At 40.7% G+C, this 17577-nt stretch overlaps 3 protein-coding genes across 6 annotated transcripts in view; 2 read left to right on the top strand and 1 right to left on the bottom strand.

Annotated features, from left to right (window-relative positions):
- The window catches only part of dph7 (diphthamide biosynthesis 7), a 28845-nt gene extending 16778 nt beyond the window's left edge, over positions 1-12067 (top strand). For both annotated transcript variants that reach the window (XM_043719896.2, XM_043719897.2), the window contains exons 5-10: positions 1635-1726; positions 2928-3091; positions 4638-4710; positions 7563-7628; positions 8069-8256; positions 10747-12067. In XM_043719896.2, the coding sequence (XP_043575831.2) occupies positions 1635-1726; positions 2928-3091; positions 4638-4710; positions 7563-7628; positions 8069-8256; positions 10747-11207 (1044 nt within the window). In that variant the 3' untranslated portion in view covers positions 11208-12067. The remainder of the gene's footprint in view (positions 1-1634; positions 1727-2927; positions 3092-4637; positions 4711-7562; positions 7629-8068; positions 8257-10746) is intronic.
- Positions 12068-14590: 2523 nt separating this feature from the next.
- On the bottom strand, positions 14591-16528 carry mrpl41 (mitochondrial ribosomal protein L41). 2 transcript variants are annotated; one of them, XM_043719905.2, is made up of 2 exons: positions 16470-16528; positions 14591-15225 (listed from the first exon to the last, which is right to left on the bottom strand). In XM_043719905.2, exon 2 carries the CDS (start codon positions 15216-15218, stop codon positions 14811-14813), a length of 408 nt encoding a protein of 135 aa, XP_043575840.2. In that variant the 5' UTR covers positions 15219-15225; positions 16470-16528; the 3' UTR covers positions 14591-14810. The 2 variants fall into 2 exon arrangements, with proteins under 2 accessions (XP_043575840.2, XP_043575841.2); XM_043719906.2 differs by lacking the exon at positions 16470-16528 and adding an exon at positions 15684-16232.
- Positions 16529-16656: 128 nt separating this feature from the next.
- The window catches only part of pnpla7b (patatin-like phospholipase domain containing 7b), a 354731-nt gene continuing 353810 nt past the window's right edge, over positions 16657-17577 (top strand). For both annotated transcript variants that reach the window (XM_043719901.2, XM_043719899.2), the window contains exon 1: positions 16657-16817. In XM_043719901.2, the coding sequence (XP_043575836.2) occupies positions 16775-16817 (43 nt within the window). In that variant the 5' untranslated portion in view covers positions 16657-16774. The remainder of the gene's footprint in view (positions 16818-17577) is intronic.

The following is a 17577-nucleotide window of genomic DNA, read 5'->3' as shown; positions in this document are numbered from 1 at the left end:
GCAGAGTAACCTCTATTATCTGAAGTATGCAGGCAGGGAGTGTTTTGTTCGGTTAATCGAATGCCGGATAAGCGAATGCTGGGTAACATCGTTAAGCCAAGCATTGGTACTTTGCGATCTTGCCCGATAATAGAGGTTCCTCTGTATTGGTAGAATATGCATCTCAATACATTTTAGGTAATGCTTTAACTGAATTTAACGTCTGCTGGGATGTGGCCACTGTCTCCAGTTCACCCCACGATGTATTGTTAGTTGTGGAAAAAGAGGTTGAAGCAGTTATCAAAGTTTTGCATTAGAGAAATAGGCAATTTATGTTGAAATCCTGAGTTCTGATGAAAGGTCATCAAAGTGAAATGCGAACTTGCTTTCTTTCAGATACTATCTGACCTGAGTTCTCCAGCTGGAAGAATAATAAGCTGGTCGTGATAATGTCTGTAATGCCAGAAATGCTTCAGAAGGTTATATTGGTTGAAGCTTAATATTTAAAGCTGTTTTTTTTTTTTTGCTTGATTTTTGTACTATTGTGATATGGACTTGTTTCCATTTTTTTGACCAGTTTGAGTTGGAGGCATAAATTTAACATGCTGCCGTTGGGATTAATTATATTGTTTTACGTAGTCATACAGTACGGAAACAGGCCTTTGGTTCAACTCATCCATGCTGACCAGACATCCAATCTGACCTGGTCCATTTGCCAGCATTTGGCCTCTGTTCATCTAAGCCATTCCTATTCATGCCCATCCAGATGCCTTTTTAAATGCTATAATTATATCCACCTCTGTGACTTCCTTTTGGCAGCTCATTCCATTCATGCACCACCCTCCATGTGGAAAAGTTGCCCTCTGGTCTTTAAGTCTTTCCCTTTTAACCTTAAACCTATACCATCTAGTTTTGGACTCCCTTATTGCGAAAAAAAAACCTTTGGCTATGTGCCCCTCATGATTGTTTTTTTAAAATAGAAGCAGGTTATAGTCTTATTGTTTGCTTTTGTTGAGGGCATAGATTTTAAATCATTTTATACAACTGAGTTTATATAATGACTTAATTTGAAATAACAAAAGTTTTTTAAAAAATTGTTTTGGAGCCAGTGTAACGTAGAAGTATATTGTGGAGCTGTTGCTTCAAATTGTTCCCACAATAACTGCTGTTTCTGATAGACTTGCATCTTGAGTCTGACAGCTCAATATACTTTTGTCAGATAGATGTATGGACGCAACAAAGTAGAAAATCATATTTCTGGATGCAATGTGTGCAAACCTCCTTGCACATTCACTTTTGTGAAGTTCTTGCAAAATTACTGTTGTTAATGGCTAAGATTTGAGGTTTAAATGGGTTTATACAATGCTGCTTTATATAATTGCAGTTTCAATTAGTCTTCATTCGTCACCCCCACTTCTCCATCCTGAAATAGGAATAATTTATGGATATTTGGCAAGGGCAAGCATGGTATTGCCTCTAATTCTTCCTTCAGTTGACAAGTTGTAAATAATTACTGTCAAGCCTCAAATTGACACTTGTGGACTTTTATCTCAATCATGAGTTTGATGTCATCAAGGAAGAGGTGAGAATGACAGCTGGAGTTAGGTATTAAAACAGAATTATTTATGGCTCAGTATAATATTTTCTTTCAGTAGAAAAACAGCTGCTCCTTGGAGCCAATGTGCAGTGTTAGCATAGGCCTAGAATGCCTTGCTCTTTCGCTGGATTGGTCATCGGGAAGAGAACAGTAAGTCTTTATTCCTGCCCCTTCCTTTTGTTGAGTTGTGTTTTATGGTATTTCATAGAATAATACAACGCAGGAGACCATTTGACACATCAAGTCTGCACCAGGTCTTTCATGGAACAATTTTGATTAGTCTCGGTTTTGTACTGTTCTCCCTCATGTCCCTGAAATTTACTGCTTTGTGTATGTAACCTTCCCTTTTGAAGGTTTGTATTAAAATTTTTCCCACCATCCTTTTCTCAGTACATTTGCTGTCCTATCCAGTTTTAAAATTAAAAATAACCTTGTATGTATGTTGCCTTTTTCAACGAGCCATTTCTTGACTGTTTGGAACTTGGTATGTGATTAACTAGTTTCAGATCTACCTTATTGTGCAGTGACATTTAGCTGGTGGGGGTAGCATGGGAAAGTGTGAAAAATGCTGGACTGGAAGGAAACAAATGCTGGTGTACAATATGTTGTGTGATTAGTACAGTTTTTACTCAATAAAATGTGGAAAAACTCTTCTTCAAACTTTTATCTCTGTGTCCATTATAAATATTCAGAGAAACTACATTGGCCATGACTTATAACTGTCTGTTCTTTGTGAGCTCTGACCCAAAAAGAACTTAGTCCATTATACATTCACCTCACCACCAATTTATCCTGTTGGGTCAACTGTTGTCTGGAAATGATGTCACCCAACATTCAATCTAGTTCTTCCTATGTGTAACACCTATTAGCTCCCCAGTCTATCTAAAAGCAATAATTGGAGGTAATACAGTCTATTCCATTCTTTATTTCATAGGAAGTTAAGCAAATATCCTTCAATTTTGCATTTCTTTAAAGTATATTGACCCAGTATTTTAAGCCTAATCATTAAGCTAAGATACTTTACTATGTCCCCATACAATGTAGAGGTAGTGAAGGTTGCTCAGCCAGTTGGATTGATCTTGCTCTTCATCGGACTAATTTGTTGCTAACAAATAGCAAAAATGCTATAACTGCCACCCTGATTAATGTGGATTTTGCTAAAAGGAAGTTTCTTTAAAAAGTAGATTTTGTGATTACTTCATTCCCTTACCCTTGCACACTGTCAAATTAATGTGTAAGTATTGCATAAAATTCTTATTGCTGCTACTATGTTTTCTGGTCTTGGAGCTGAATGTTCCTTTGTGCAATATAAGAGTTTTAATTCAGTGGTATTTTCCCTTCTCTGCTAAAGTGAGCCGCTGAAAATCATCAGTAGTGACTCAAAAGGCTACCTGAGCCTCCTTTCTGTGGATGGGTGTAGATCAACACTAGATATAGTCTCTCACTGGAAGGCACATGACTTTGAAGCTTGGATTGCAGCTTTCGACTACTGGAACACAGATTTTGTTTATTCAGGTAGGTTTACGGAGTCCTCCTGAGCAATTGTGAAAAGATCAGCCCAAATGTGCTTTTTCTTATCTGTGCATGAGTTGAACTTTTGTTTTTACATCTTAATTTTGATTTTTCACCCCCCAACCCTGAAGTTGTTGCACAGTTGTGTTCTGTCCTCTAGTACTGTATCCCCCAAGTGACTATATTCCCCTCATCTAAATATAGATAATTCAGACTATATTTCATAATATTTTGAACTGAATGGAAAGAGAACATATCATCTGGGTCAGGATTTGCCCCCTCCGGTTTCAGAATTCCGGCATCGTGTGCAATAGGGCTCATAAGCCTGTCTTAAGTGGTGAATGTTTGAAGTGACCAGATTCAGATTCCATTGTTAGAGGTGGCCAGTTAAAGGGGTGAGCTTGCTGCCCAATTTAGAACAGCAACTGAATTCTTTAAGATGGAGGACTAATAGATTCTTCCAGAACTGAAGAAGCAACAAAGTCTGCCTTTTTAGGTAAGTTAAAGGGAGGCTGTGCTCTGTCCTCAAGTTGTTTAACTTTACATTTTTTAAAAATGGCCTCAGCAAGTTGAACTGTGACTATAGTAGAAGCTTGGCAAGGAGGAAGGGGCTCTTTTTTTTTTTTACTCAGGACTGGCACAAGTGTTTAAGTGACAGTTTTTTCCTTCATTTTTGCACTTGACAGTTTGTCAACCTGAGAGTAGAATCTGGGAACAAGATGGCTGGGACCTAATGATCTTACTGGAGGGCTATCTATATTTGTTGGGTGGCAGTGTCTCAGTGGTTAGCACTGCTGCTTCACAGTACCAGTGAACTGGGTTCAATTCTACCCTCCAATTGTCTGTGTAGAGTTTGCACATTCTGTCTGTGTTTGCGTGGATTTCCTCTGGGTGCTCTGGTTTCTCCTCAGTCCAAAGGTATGCAGGTTAGGTGGATTGTTCATGCGAAATTGCCCATAGTGTCCTGGGGTGGATTAGGTGGATTAGGCATGGGCAAAGCGGGGTTATAGGGTAGGGGATGGTGTTTGGAGGGTCACTGTGGACTTGATGGGCTGAATGGCCTGTTTCCACACTGGAGATTCTGTGATGTTGTCTAAATAATATTTATTTGGAAGCCTTGTAATCTCAACTGTCAACATGATAGGGCGCACAATCAAAATTTTCTTTATCTACTGCAGTTTTTTTTAACTGAATTCTTTGAGCATCCATATGCTTTCTCAGCACCCCTCATCCTCCCTTTCTCCCCCACCTCCCCAAAGTTTGCTGAGATTTTTACATACCTGGCCACTGAAACTTCCATGTGAGAACACCTTGACATTGTCTTTCTGGAAAACGTTACAGCTAAGTCAACTCCTGACTTTGTATCTGCACTGAATGTGTCAGCAGGTTAGCAGTCCTCGACAGATATTTCTTTTCCTCCTTAGGCATAGAAACAGTTTGATTTTGGTATGGAAATCATTGTTGCATATTTGAGAAGATGTTCAATTCTTAAGCTGGTAAGAAAATTGTGGCTTTTAAGTTTACTGTCTGTTTTTATTTCCCACTCAAGGTGGAGATGACAGCAAGCTCAAAGGCTGGGATATGAGGATGGGAACTGAGAGACCAATTTTCATCAGCAATGGGTACCGTGCCTGTGTATTTTGTGTTTAACGTGTTGGTTAGTAGGCCAGTATGGCTTTATGGATCTGAATAGGAATTTTCTAATTTAAGGTTTTATACTTGTGATTCTTTGCTTTAAGAATTGTGATTTGTATCAAGCCTAGACAACAGAATACATTCTCAAACGTATTAAACATTCCCACAGTTGGAGTCACTTGGGTCATTTGGAGAGATCCTTTACGCCAATCTGTCTCTTGTAGGTTAAGTTCAGCACGGATTGAATGCTTGGTACAATTCACTCAGTGCACCTCCATGGTCAATGTTCTACTGAGGGCCTTCATCCACAGAAATTAAATTGAGGCTTCTGCAAACTAGGATAAAACTTGCAGGAAGATAAAGGAAAGAATTTTATTTATTCCTTCAGTGGCAATAGTTTCCAGAGGCAAAAGGGCAATGATTCAAGCTACTGCATCAGCCAATTCCATGCTTAACTTTGCAGCAATGAATTCATACACTTGCAAGTTCCCTTGTTGTTTTGGTCACAGTGATTTTAGCAAGGACTCTCTTTCACCCCCCCACCCCCCCAAATGCTTTCTTTAGATTTGCAATTTTATTGTGTTCTTCTGTACAGAGAGAATCAAAGTTCAATTTGTAAGAACCAGATCAAACCATCATTCAGTTATGTCAAGGGGATAGCATAGACCCTAACATTTATCTTATTTAAAGGGAAGTGTAAGATGCTGTATTCCAGATGTAATTCAATTGGCTTTGCTACTTGGTGTTAACCGAAACACACTTTATTCTTTATTCTTCATTCTCCTAATCAAAATACGAACAAAAGAAGAATTGGTATAAGCTTAACTTCTGAGGAAATGTTAACTCTGATTTCCTTCCACAAATGCAGCAGTCTCCACAGATGCTGCTAGACCTGAGCTTTTCCAGCAATTTGTTTTTTTGATTTACAGCATCCACAGTTTTTGGTTTTTAATTTTAATTCTATTGGAAAACTTAATGGTAAGATCCTGGGAGGTGTTGCCAAGTAGAGACAGTGGGGTGCAGGTTCATAGTTCCTTGAAAGTGAAGACAGCTCGTGAAGAAGGCATTTGGTACCCTTGCCTTCATTTGTCAGTGCACTGAGTCTAGGAGTTGGGAGATCATTTTGTGCCTGTAGATGACATTGGTTAGGCCACTTTTGGAATACTGCATTCAATTTTTGGTTTCCCTGCTTATAGGAAGGATGTTGTGAAACTTGAAAGATTTACAAGGATGTTGCCAGGGTTGGAGGGTTTAAACAATTGGGAGATGCTGAATAGGCTGGGGATATTTTCCCTGGAGCATCAGAGGCTGAGGCATGACCATAGAGGTTTATAAAATCATGGGCATAGATAGGATGAATAGGACGCCCAGGGTAGGGGTGTCCATAACCAGAGGGTATAGGTTTGAGGTGAGAGGGGAAAAATTTTAAAAAGGACCTAAGGAGCAACTTTTCATGCATGATTGTGGTGCATGTATGGTTTGAACTGCCAGAGGAAGTGGTGGAGGCTGGTACAATTACACTATTTAAAAAGCATCTAGATGGGTACATGAATAGGAAAGGCTTATGGGTGAAGTGCTGGCAAATGGGACTAGATTACTTTAGGATATTGGGTCGAATTGGAGTGAAGCATCTGTACAGCATGGGAACATCAGACTCGAACAATTGATTATTTAACTACTGAAAAGTAACTGTTTCAATATAGTAGCATCCCACAACCAACTTCAAAACTCCAATTACAGAATGCTAAACAAGCAGGCTGCTTCTCTTGTTCAAGCTTTCTTTATAAAACAAAGAACCAAGACCCCTCACGCTGTTAACTTTATTCTTTTTGAAGAGGCAGTTCATCTATGGCTTAAAACCTCTGAGGACAAAATCCACCTGTTTAAAACCATTGTAATGTCATAAATATCTGTCTGTGTAGAATGATTAACAGAGAGGGCAGCTAGTTGAGATTTCTTATTTCCTTCCTGTTAATCAAAACTATTGCACTACATAGTCATAGAGATGTACAGCATGGAAAGAGACCCTTTGGTCCCACTCATCCATGCTGACCAGATATCCTCAACTAATCCAGTCCCATTTAGAGTCCTATGCCAGCATTTAGCCCGTACCCTCTAAGCCCTTCCTATTCATGTACCCACCCAGATGTCTTTTAATTGTTGTAATTGTACCAACCTTCTCCACTTCCTCTGGAAGCTCATTCCGTGCACACAATATCCTCTGCGTCAAAAAGTTACCTCTATCACTTTTTAAAATTGCTCCTCCCCCACCCTGAACCTATGCCCTCTAGTTCTGGATTCTCCCACCCGAGGGAAAATACCTAGTCTATTTACCCTATCCATGCCCCTCATGATTTTATAAACCTCTAAGGTCACTCCTCAGTCTCCGACACTCCAGGGAAAACAGCCCGAGTCTATTCAGCCTCTCCCTATAGCTTGTAAATCTTTTGTGAATCCTTTCATGTTTCACAACATCCTTCCCATAGGAGGGAGATCAGAGTTGCGTGCAGTATTCCAATTAAAATTCACTGACAATTACTATGGAATCTTCTCAGTGAATTAGACGTCACAGGAGAATCTGCCCTGTCTTCAGTCGACATCATGAGTAACGATCAAGAATAGAAATGTGGGCTGACATTTCTCAAGCCTTAGCCTAGGGACATTTGAGTCCAGCTGTACTGCTTCTGCCCCACATGCTATTTGGGGTAGCAGGTTTTGCTGAGTCAGCTTTGAACTTGGGAACTGCCAGTTGTAATGCAGTCTTTACCAGCTGAAGTTTTCAAAACGTTTGCATTGAAAAGGGGATAGAAAAGACTAATTTTTAGTAATTGGTTTTCAGGCACTCAATGGGAGTGTGCAGCATCCAAAGCAACCCCCACAAAGAACATATCCTGGCTACAGGAAGGTAAGATTTCTGCTCAACTTAGTAGAAACATAGCAACTGCTTATTGTGTGAAGGTCCTTTTTCTGTTACTATGAAGGTGACTCAAACTTTGCCCCAGTTTGTCTTTGGGCACTAGTAAGGACAATAATTGAAACATTGCCAAAGTACAAAATTTGATCAATGCAGGCACCTACTGTGCACTTTTATTTTATATATTCCATTCCATTCCATTGATCTCTTTGCCAATTTGTAGTGACTGGTCTCTGTTGTTATTGTTAAAAGGCTGCCACAATTGTCATAAAAGCTGAATTTTTATAAATAAAACATGCAACACAAATTTGTTACAAGAATATTGAAAAGTTTATTTTAATTCCAGCTCTTGTAGTATATAGTTTGAGTAACTATTGAAGCAAACTAATTTGTTTCTTTGCCAATGATGTGAAGTCTTTTTCTCATTGCAGTTATGATGAACATGTTCTTATCTGGGATTCCCGGCAGATGAAACAGCCTTTGGCAGATACTCACGTCCATGGAGGTGTCTGGAGAGTGAAGTGGCATCCAACTCAAGAGCATCTGCTGCTTGCAGCATGCATGCACAATGGGTACCACATCTTGGACTGTGAGGGGGTGCATAATGACTCTTTAGCAGGTGGGAGCTATAAAGCTAAAAGGTGTCTTATAAAGATTGACATCTAGCCACTAAAATCAAAGTATTGTGCAACAATCAGCTTACCTGCTGTCTTCCAGTAGCTTAGTAACTGAACTGTTAGTTGCAGTACTAAACCACATTGGTTCAATTCTTTTGTGAGTTATCTCAGCTGAGATTGCAATTTGAATGGTACATCTGATCTCTGTGCCCCTGGGCTAGGTCAGTGAAGAAATCAGCCAGATGATTTGCTATTCATTGCTAAATAGCATCCATGTTGATGTTAATATGGGTGGGATTAATTTCAGCTACAATGACTGATGTGGTCTTGTGCATGAAGAGTACTTAGTTGGTCAAGGTAGCAGAGAACTGCTGACTGTTTCGGAACTGTACCCAGCAAACAACTCATTTAATCTCTGTTAGGTGATACAAATTTTATTTTATTTTGATCTGGACCTGCTTGAAGTTTAGTTCTGGAATTTGGGTCTTCCTTGTCTTGTTTACTAGCTTAAGTCAGCGCAGCAGCTCTCTGGAAGATGTGGTCTAAAATGGAGACCTTGAGTACAAAAGTATTGGATAATATATCCTTGCAATTCGAAGATCATTACCTCAGATTTTGCGTTTTCTAAATCGGGGTGACAGGATTTATAGCAATTTTCACCCTGACTTGCATCGAGCCTTCATAGTGAGATGTTTTGAGTGCAGGAACAAGGGTGTCTTGTTGCAATTATACAAGGTATTGGTGAAGCCACACCCAAATACTGTGTGCAATTTTGGTCTTTCTCTGAAGAAGGCTGCTCTTGCTGTAGAAGAAGTGCAGCGAAGGTTTACCAAATTAATTGAGGTTGGAAGGACTGACATATGAAGGAAGTTTGAATTGGTTAGGATTGTATTCACTGAAACTAAGAATGAGGGGAGATCTAATAGAAAACGATAATGTTCTTAAGGACTAGACAGGTTAGATGCAGGAAGGATGTTTCTGATGGTGGGGAAAGCCCAGAACTAGGTGTCATTGAAGAAAAAGGACTGAGATGAGAAATCTCCTTCACCCAAAGAATGGTGAGCCTGCAAAATTCACAACCACAAAGTATTTGAGGCCAAAATGTTTGGTTTCTAGGAGATAGATAAACTCCTTTGGCTAAAGAGACCAAAGGATATTGGAGGAGGGGTATTAGGGTAATGAGCTTGATGATCAGCTGTGACCATTTTGAAAGATGGAACAAGGTTGAGTGGGTGAATGGCCTATTCCTCCTATGCTTCTATATGAATATGGAATCTCAAGTTTAAGGCTCCATTTCAGGAACTCCATTAACCATGAAAATGTCAATGTTATTGTAGTAGCCAATTCAGTACAAAACAGGTATTTTCTCTATAGTTTCAAAACTTCTCTCATAATGAATTACTTGAGGTGGAGTGTTTTAAAAACAAAATACTGTGGGTGCTGAAAATTTGAAACCAACTATGCTGGAGAAACTGAACAGGTCTGGCAGCATCTGTGGTGAAGAGAGTTAGTTGTCAGAATAACTCTTCAGAATTCTGTTTAGCCATTACCTAGTTGTGGGATGTATTTTAAGGGGTGATGGCTTTTTGTGTATATAAAAGTATCCGTTTTTATTGGGGGGGAACTTTTGCTAACTTGTGCCTGTGTTCTTGTGCCAATTTAAGTTCTGTTGTGCCTTGGAAATAACACTTGTAGGCGTTTAAGTTTTATTGATAGTTGAGAATTAGAATTCTAATACTGCTACTGAGTCCAGATATTACATACATCCTGCATAAATGCAGAAGCTAATGTTAATAGGTGACTGTATTACCAATAAGGAGGTAGTGAGAATGGAAGAAGTAGGTGTTGAACATCAAAGAATAGCCCTCAAAGCAAAAATCTTGACACCTGGTGTGGTATAATGAATTTTACAGTTTCATTAGTTACTGTATTTACACTGGCAATGTAGGTGTACAAATTATAAAGTTCAAATAAAGGTAATTACTCTTTGTTCATTAATGACAGCAGTTAAAATATATGAAGTGAAATTCTCTTCCTAATGGGAATTCTGACATGACATTGACTGCAATGATGCAAGAACATAATCCACTTTCTCTCACTGGCAATGAGGGATTGTGATGTATATAGCCACACCCACATTGTGAAACTTTTTTAACTTCTCATCAGGTACACATTTTTATTTTCATCCAAAAGGGTTTTTTTCTGTTGTGTAAGCAGTGTGCGAATCGAATTAATCTGGGAGGCCTTGTTGTCAAATGGGGCAAAGATAAGGTTAGATGTAGATGTGCCTTCTAATCTCAATACAGCAATGTAATGTGTAACTCAGGCAGACATATTTGGTTTGTTAACCCGCACTTGTAAACGGAGAAATAGATCATATCCTTTTGAAATTTCAATCCTAAGGCTCTGTTTGTATTCTTAGCTTACTTGTAGAATGCCAATTTTCTTAAACTTTATTTTTCAAAAATTAAATCTGATGCCTTTCCTTCCAGCTGCTCGCGACAAAGGAATCCCTATTCTTTATTCCTACATATTGCACAACTCATTGGCTTATGGAGCAGATTGGTCAAGACTATCACTTCATCCACAGCTCAACGCTGACCATCGCCCTGTATCATCATCAGGTGAAATTCAGAGCAAAACTGAACATGAACAAGGAGTAAAGGAAGCTAAGGTCAAGTTCCAGCACCTGAAGATTCAATACGAGTCTCCCACTGGCTTATTTGATATGGTTGTAGAAGATGAGTCAGATGATTATAGAGATGAGTTGCCTGACAGTTTGCAGGCCAGTGGTACATCTCTCCAACTGAATATGGACCCTGTAGTAAAGCAGCACAATCCTGACTCTGGTGTAAATTGGACTAAAAGTAAAGCCAGTCTTTTGGCTACATGTTCTTTTTATGACCATATCTTGCATGTTTGGAGATGGGAAAGAAGTAATATTGTCATCTAGTTGACGTTTCATGAAAAATTCATTTGTAAAGTATTAAATTTGCAAAACTGGTGTGTGGAGGAGTAGAAGAGATGGACTTGCTGGTTTTGATGTACTATAGCAATATTACAAGGTCAGGCACTTATGTGACAAAGGTGGAGTAATATTCCAATATAGATGTGGCAGGTTTATGTGACTGGCATTTCCTGACCTCTTCACTGAGTCCAGCAGGAGTCCAGGTATATCTAAATATACAATTAATTAGTCAGTTACGTGAAACATTTAATACTTAATGGTCTGTAAATAATTCAGAAACATGATATGAATTGTAAAACCAGCAACCTCTATAGCCTTTGTGGTGGCACCGGGCATACCAAAAGAGGTTAAAACAAAAATTAAATGAGTGGTTTTTGGAAGACATCCAAATCTCTTAGATTTCTTTGTTATTATTTGTGATTTTAAAAAAAATTCTTAAGTTTTTGGTGTCATACCTATCTATTACCTCAGGCAATCAGACAAAAGTTGGTGCTTCACAAACTTATCTTGGACAATGATGTGTGGCTGGTAAAACATTTGAACTGGAATAACTTTTATGGTGAGATGACAATCTATGCAATTGATCCTCCTTGAAACAAACCTTAACCCTTTAGTCCTGTGGGCTTTGCTCTGTAAAATCTCAAACCTCACCAAGTTCTTGTTGAAGGCTGCTTTGGGATTTGCTGCAAATCTATTGTAGTCAGGTCTGAATAAATTGATTTTACTGAAGTGTTTTGTCAAAAACTATTTTTGTCTCAATTTTTCTATGACTGCCTTTATTGTATAAATTAGTTTGTAAATATATGTAAACTTTTGTTCCAGAATAAATTACATATTTAATTGTTTGATCATGCTTGAACAGCCTCTCTTTATGCTTAACTTTTATTTTCTTGAAAGATGATGTTAGTTTCTTCACATCCAGGTATTTTTCTGAGGAAATCTTGCAATGATGCTCTTTGCCAATTTGACTATAGTTCCTATCCTTCATCCTTTTGGGAGAAGTAGTTTCTCCTCAACTGTTTTAAATTTGCTACCCCTTAACTGAAGACTATGACCTCTTGTCCTAGAATGCCTCACAAGAAGTAGCATCCATCCACATTTATTTTATCTAACCTTTTATCTTGAATACCTCAATTTGAAAATTAGATTGGTAGATAAGTGAGGTGGGGTATTGTAGGGGAGAATGATTCTTAGTTTTCAGCCCATTCTACTATTTTATTCTCTCTTAATTTGAGCTATGTTGCTCCAATGTGAGTTCTAGTAGCAGTTGTTTGTTTTTTCAGTAAGAAACTTTGCAGCGTTCTGGACTTAACAGAATATAACAATTCCAGTTTCAAATCAGACTGAATCTTTTTGTTGATGATTGGATTATTCCCATTTATACTTGCTGTCAGCCCAGTTCTTTGTCTACTTGGCATCCACTTTTGTTTTGCACCCTTGTATTTTGAGGTAACCTTCAAGAAATGTATAAAATCTTGAGTATAGATAGTTAATGGCAGTTTTCAAGACGAGGGGAGTGGGGGCACGGGGATTTCAAGACGAGGGGACACATTTTTGAAGTGAGATTTAACGAAGGCACAGGAACAATTTTTTTTTAAGAGGGTGGTTTGCATATGGAATGAACTTTCTGAAGTGTTGGATGTGGGTCCAATTACAATATTTAAAAGGATTCTGGCTGGGTATATGAATAGGCAGGGTGTGGAAGATATGGGCCAAATGCAATTATATTTATTTCAGATATTTGGTCGGTGTGGACAAGCAAGAGTGGTCTGTTTCTGTGCTGTACATCTGAGAGTCTAACATTTGACTCAGTAAACCATGAGACTTGGTGGATTGTACCCTGAAGACTAAGCTACCATCACAATCCTGCAATTCCATGATATTACTGCACCTGTTGATGCGGAAGAGCCGGTGTTGGACTGCAGTGGACAAAATTAGAATGTAGCTGCAGCTATAGTTCTGCAAATACAGATTCACCCCATAGACTTGTATCTGCGTGTGGTATAGTTGGATGACCTGTGGTGTGATGTGAACCCAAGTCCCAGTTGAAGCCATCCTCATGGATACCAAACTTGGCTATCAGCCTCTGCTTGGCCACTGCGTTGTTACCTATCCTGAAGTCTGCTTTGGAGAATAGCCACCCAAAGATCTGAGGCAGAATGTCCCTGATCACTGCAACAATCAGTGACTCTGCCAATGTCTATCTCATGCTGCAGGCAAGGATGCCATGAGGCATAGTACATTGGTGACCAAGCAGATGCTACGACAAAGAATGAATGGACACTACACAACAATCATCAGACGGGTGTTCCCTCCTAGTTTGGGAACACTTCAGCAGTAAGGGACATTCAGTCTGATCTTCAGATGACTATCCTCCAAGGTGTACTTTGGGATACGCAACAGTGTAGAGTGGCTGAGCAGAGGCTGGTTGCCAAGTTCAGAACCCATGAGGATGGACTCAAGCCATACTGCAGGAGACCCTACTACACTAGCTCTCACACTGACACATGCGCACCTGCAAAGACACTCATTCTCTCCTGTGTGCACACACAGGTTTATGGGGTGAATTTGTACATTCTTTGCAGATGCATTATTTGAGCAAAAAAAATGTACAATCTCCAGGCAGTCCATTCATGTAATATTTTGTAAATTCCATTTTGAAAATAGGGCCAGTCACAGGTTGGGATACAGACAGACTCTAATCTCATGCCTGTTAATGCATTGTCAGTGCTGAAATGTTTTAAAACTTAGGACACTCCTACTTCTAGCTGAGGGTCATCTGTGGAATTCTCTTCCATGGAGAGCAGCAATAGCTTTTGATCATCAAGAGTTGATGGTTAGAAGTGGGGGAAGAGGTGGTGCAGACAGGAAATAGGAGTGAGGCCACAACCAGATCACCCATGACTCCAAGGAGCTCGCTTCCAACCATTCAAACTGACAACTTGTCCAGCAAGGTGCATCACTCTTTTCAGTCCAAAAGTGTTTTGACGAGGCAGCGTAACAGCAGAGAAGGTGAATGAAGAAACTAGTCCTGCACAATGGATCTCACTATCTTGTAGGTTATCCTGGCCCCATGTGCCCAAAGATCTGTCAGTTGAGAATGAAGCTTCATGGCAGAACTTAAAGCCTTAGCAGACCTCCTTGAATCTAAAGTCAGCTGATTATAATTTAGTTAAGTCTAAAACCAGGTTCTTAAATCTGAACGATGCAATAAGTATGTATTCCTTTAAAGATAAAAGCATGACAGCAAAATGTGCATCGAGAAGTTAAAGCAAGTATTACTTTACAGAAAAGAACTGAATGTTGCCACAAAGATTAGTGAGTCGAAGGAGCGAAAGAATGTGTGAATTCAGCAACACAACTCCAGATATAATGAAAGACAAGGTTTAATTAAAATAAAACCATACACCACATGTCTGGATGTAAACACAGGACTTGACATTACTTCTCTTTCAATATTCCAGTCCAGTAAACTATAATTACTTGAGTAATAGCCAGCATAGGTGTAGTTTTAGTGAGATACTATCATACATGGCTACTACTTCCTATTTCTCTCAAAAATCAGTGTAGGAAATAATCCAATTCTTATCAACGTACATAATTTTTTGGAAATAGTTGGAAGAGCTTGCCCTCTTGTGATGGCTCAAAGCCATATTTTTCAAGATTGTTCAGGTCAAAGTTCCCTTCCTGAAAGTCCTTCTCTATTTGTGGAGCAATGGTTTCTGTAAAGAGTGTCTTGGCTGTCAGAGGTTGTTCTGTTCCTTTTGGTGCTTTGTAAGACACATAGGGTTTTAGTTTAAAACCTTCTAAATTAGGGACTACGAACTCGGGCACCATTTTCCTGATTTTGATAAATTTGCCACTGGAAGTAAGTACCCCTGCTGGTTTGGCTCCGCGTGATTTGTAGAAGCTGCGGGGTCCACGCTTGCTTGTGAGTTCTGCTGTCCGGTCAGCTCCACGCACCAAACCCCGTACCAGATTTGATAGTAATCCCATGTTACACCTAACAAAGAAAGATAAGGAGAGACATAGGTGATCTGAATAGTTTCTGGAGCTAAAGTCAAGGCCTTGAAAAAATATCCCCCAAAAGTAATTTGTTGCGTTCCCAATTCAAATTCAGAAAACTTGCTCCAAGAAAGGAGTTGTGTAACAGTAACATTCAGAATAAGTGCAACACAAATGGAGATTATGTGGTGAAAAGACCTCTAAGAACAACTCCACAGGTTTCAACTGAGTTACTGAAATTAATCCTTTGGTGGTCTGGCCTTGTGTTCATATGACACCAGAATGTGATTGTCTCTAGGATGCATTCTTAAATGGCCTATTAAATGAGCAACCCATTTAGTTGCACCAAACCATTACAAAGTCTAAAATAAAAATACTACATTTACAACAGCACAAGTGTATGTACATCACATGAACTACAGCAGTTCAAAGAATTATCAATAAATTTGGCCTCACCAGCACTATTCACACCCTGTAAGCTCATCCATAAAAAGATGGACAATCAGAGCCATGACTATTAGAATTTCAAAGCCAGGGTGCAAGAGTTTGATCCAGTGACAATGAGGAACAGTTATATTGTTCCAAGTCAGAATGATGCAGCTTGGAGTACAACTTGGTCTTCTCATGTATTTACAGTCGTCATTCTTCTAGGTACTAGACGTTATAGGTTTGGAAGATGTTGAAAAAGCATTGATAAAATGCTGCATCTTGTCGATATTTCACTGTGCAGCCATGCCATACTATACTAGTGAAAGCAGAGAATGTTTAAAGTTGGCCTGATCATGCAGCTTGATTTTATCTTGGATGATGCAAGCTTATTGGAGCTGCACTCATCCACGGGGGATTCAGCAGCGACTTCATTTACTGTCAAGGTGAGACATTCAGATTCTCTCATATGGAAGATGATCATTCCCTGGCACAAATATAACTTGCCACTTATCAACTAAACCAAAGGCTACAATCAAGTAAACAAACAAAACCTCAACTCAGACCTAAGAGGCATCCTCCTTCATTTTAAAACGTGCTCTCCGGTTCTAGACTCCCAACGAGGAGAAATAGCTTACTTGCATCTACTCTGTCTATCCCTTTAAGTTTCAGCAATTTCTCTTCAAACGGTCCCACCATCCCAGGAACATTCTTGAAGAACCTTTGTTCCCACTCCCTCACCTCACCTTCCCTCCCCGTGCCCCCACTCCCTCACCTTCCCCTCCCGAGTCCCACGTCCTTTTCCCTGTCTCTCACCATGAACCGTTCCTCCCTCTCGCTCTCCTCGCGCAGGCACGCACTGTGCAGCAATCCGCTCCGTCATTGGTCGCCCGGCTGCGGTCCAATGGCGGTGCGGCTTGTTGCGGCTGTCCGTGGGAGCTGGCCAATGAGGAGCCGCGTCACAACAGCGGGGCAGTTGTTGGGTCAGAGGGCGGTCCCGGTGCCGGCGCCGGCCTCAAGGTGGGGGGCGGGGAGCGGGAGGAACCGAGAACCGCGGTCCGCTCACACTGTGGTCCGGCAACTGGGGCTGGACTGGACTGGACTAACACCATACAGTGGCCATGGAGACCGGGCCGCCGGACCCGGAGGTGATGTTTGACCCAGGTACTGGTTCATTCAAAGGTCACCCCACCCCCCCATTCCCCAGAGCAGGGCGCCACCCCCCTCAGAGCCGGGTATAAAAACCGGGGTGTAAACCCCACCACCCCGTCCCTCAGAGCCGGGGCTCAATTCCATCCTCGGGGTAACTGTCTGTGTGGAGTTTGCACGTTCTCCCCGTGTCCGCGCGGGTTCGCTCCGGTTTCCTCCCACAATCACAAAGATGTGCAGGCCAGGGTGAACTGGCCAGGCTAAATTGCCCCACAGTGTTCGGTGCATCAGCCAGAGGGAAATGGGTCTGGGTGGGTTACTCCCCTGAGGGTCGGTGTGGACTGGTTGGGCCGAAGGGCCTGTTTCCACACTGTACGGAATCCAATCTCTCAGAGCAGGGTGTGAAAGCCACCTTCCCTCGGAACTGTGTATGATCTGCACCCTCCCTCCCTCCCTTGGAACTCGGTATAACCCCCTCAGAGCCCGGTATAAGACCTCCCTCCCTCAGATCCAGTAATTAATCCCAACCCCCCAGGCAGCCAAGAATAATGCCCTCCCTCAGGTCTCCGTATAACCCCCATTTCCTTCATAGCTGGGTACAGCCCCCCAATTTTACCTCCCTCCCTCCGTGCTGAGAAACCCACGCCCTAACATCAGAACTGTGTATAACCCTCACCACAACCTCAGAGCGGGGTATAACAGCACTTTAGGGAACATCTCCGGGACACCCGCACCAATCAACCCCACCGCCCCGTGACCGAACATTTCAACTCCC

Source organism: Chiloscyllium plagiosum, unplaced genomic scaffold, assembly GCF_037043375.1.
Source record: "Chiloscyllium plagiosum isolate Xiang-an unplaced genomic scaffold, Cpla_swu_hap1 HiC_scaffold_21, whole genome shotgun sequence".
Taxonomy (NCBI): Eukaryota; Metazoa; Chordata; class Chondrichthyes; order Orectolobiformes; family Hemiscylliidae; genus Chiloscyllium; species Chiloscyllium plagiosum.
The sequence above is the reverse complement of the archived record's forward strand: the minus strand, read 5'-3'. Positions and strand labels throughout refer to the sequence as shown.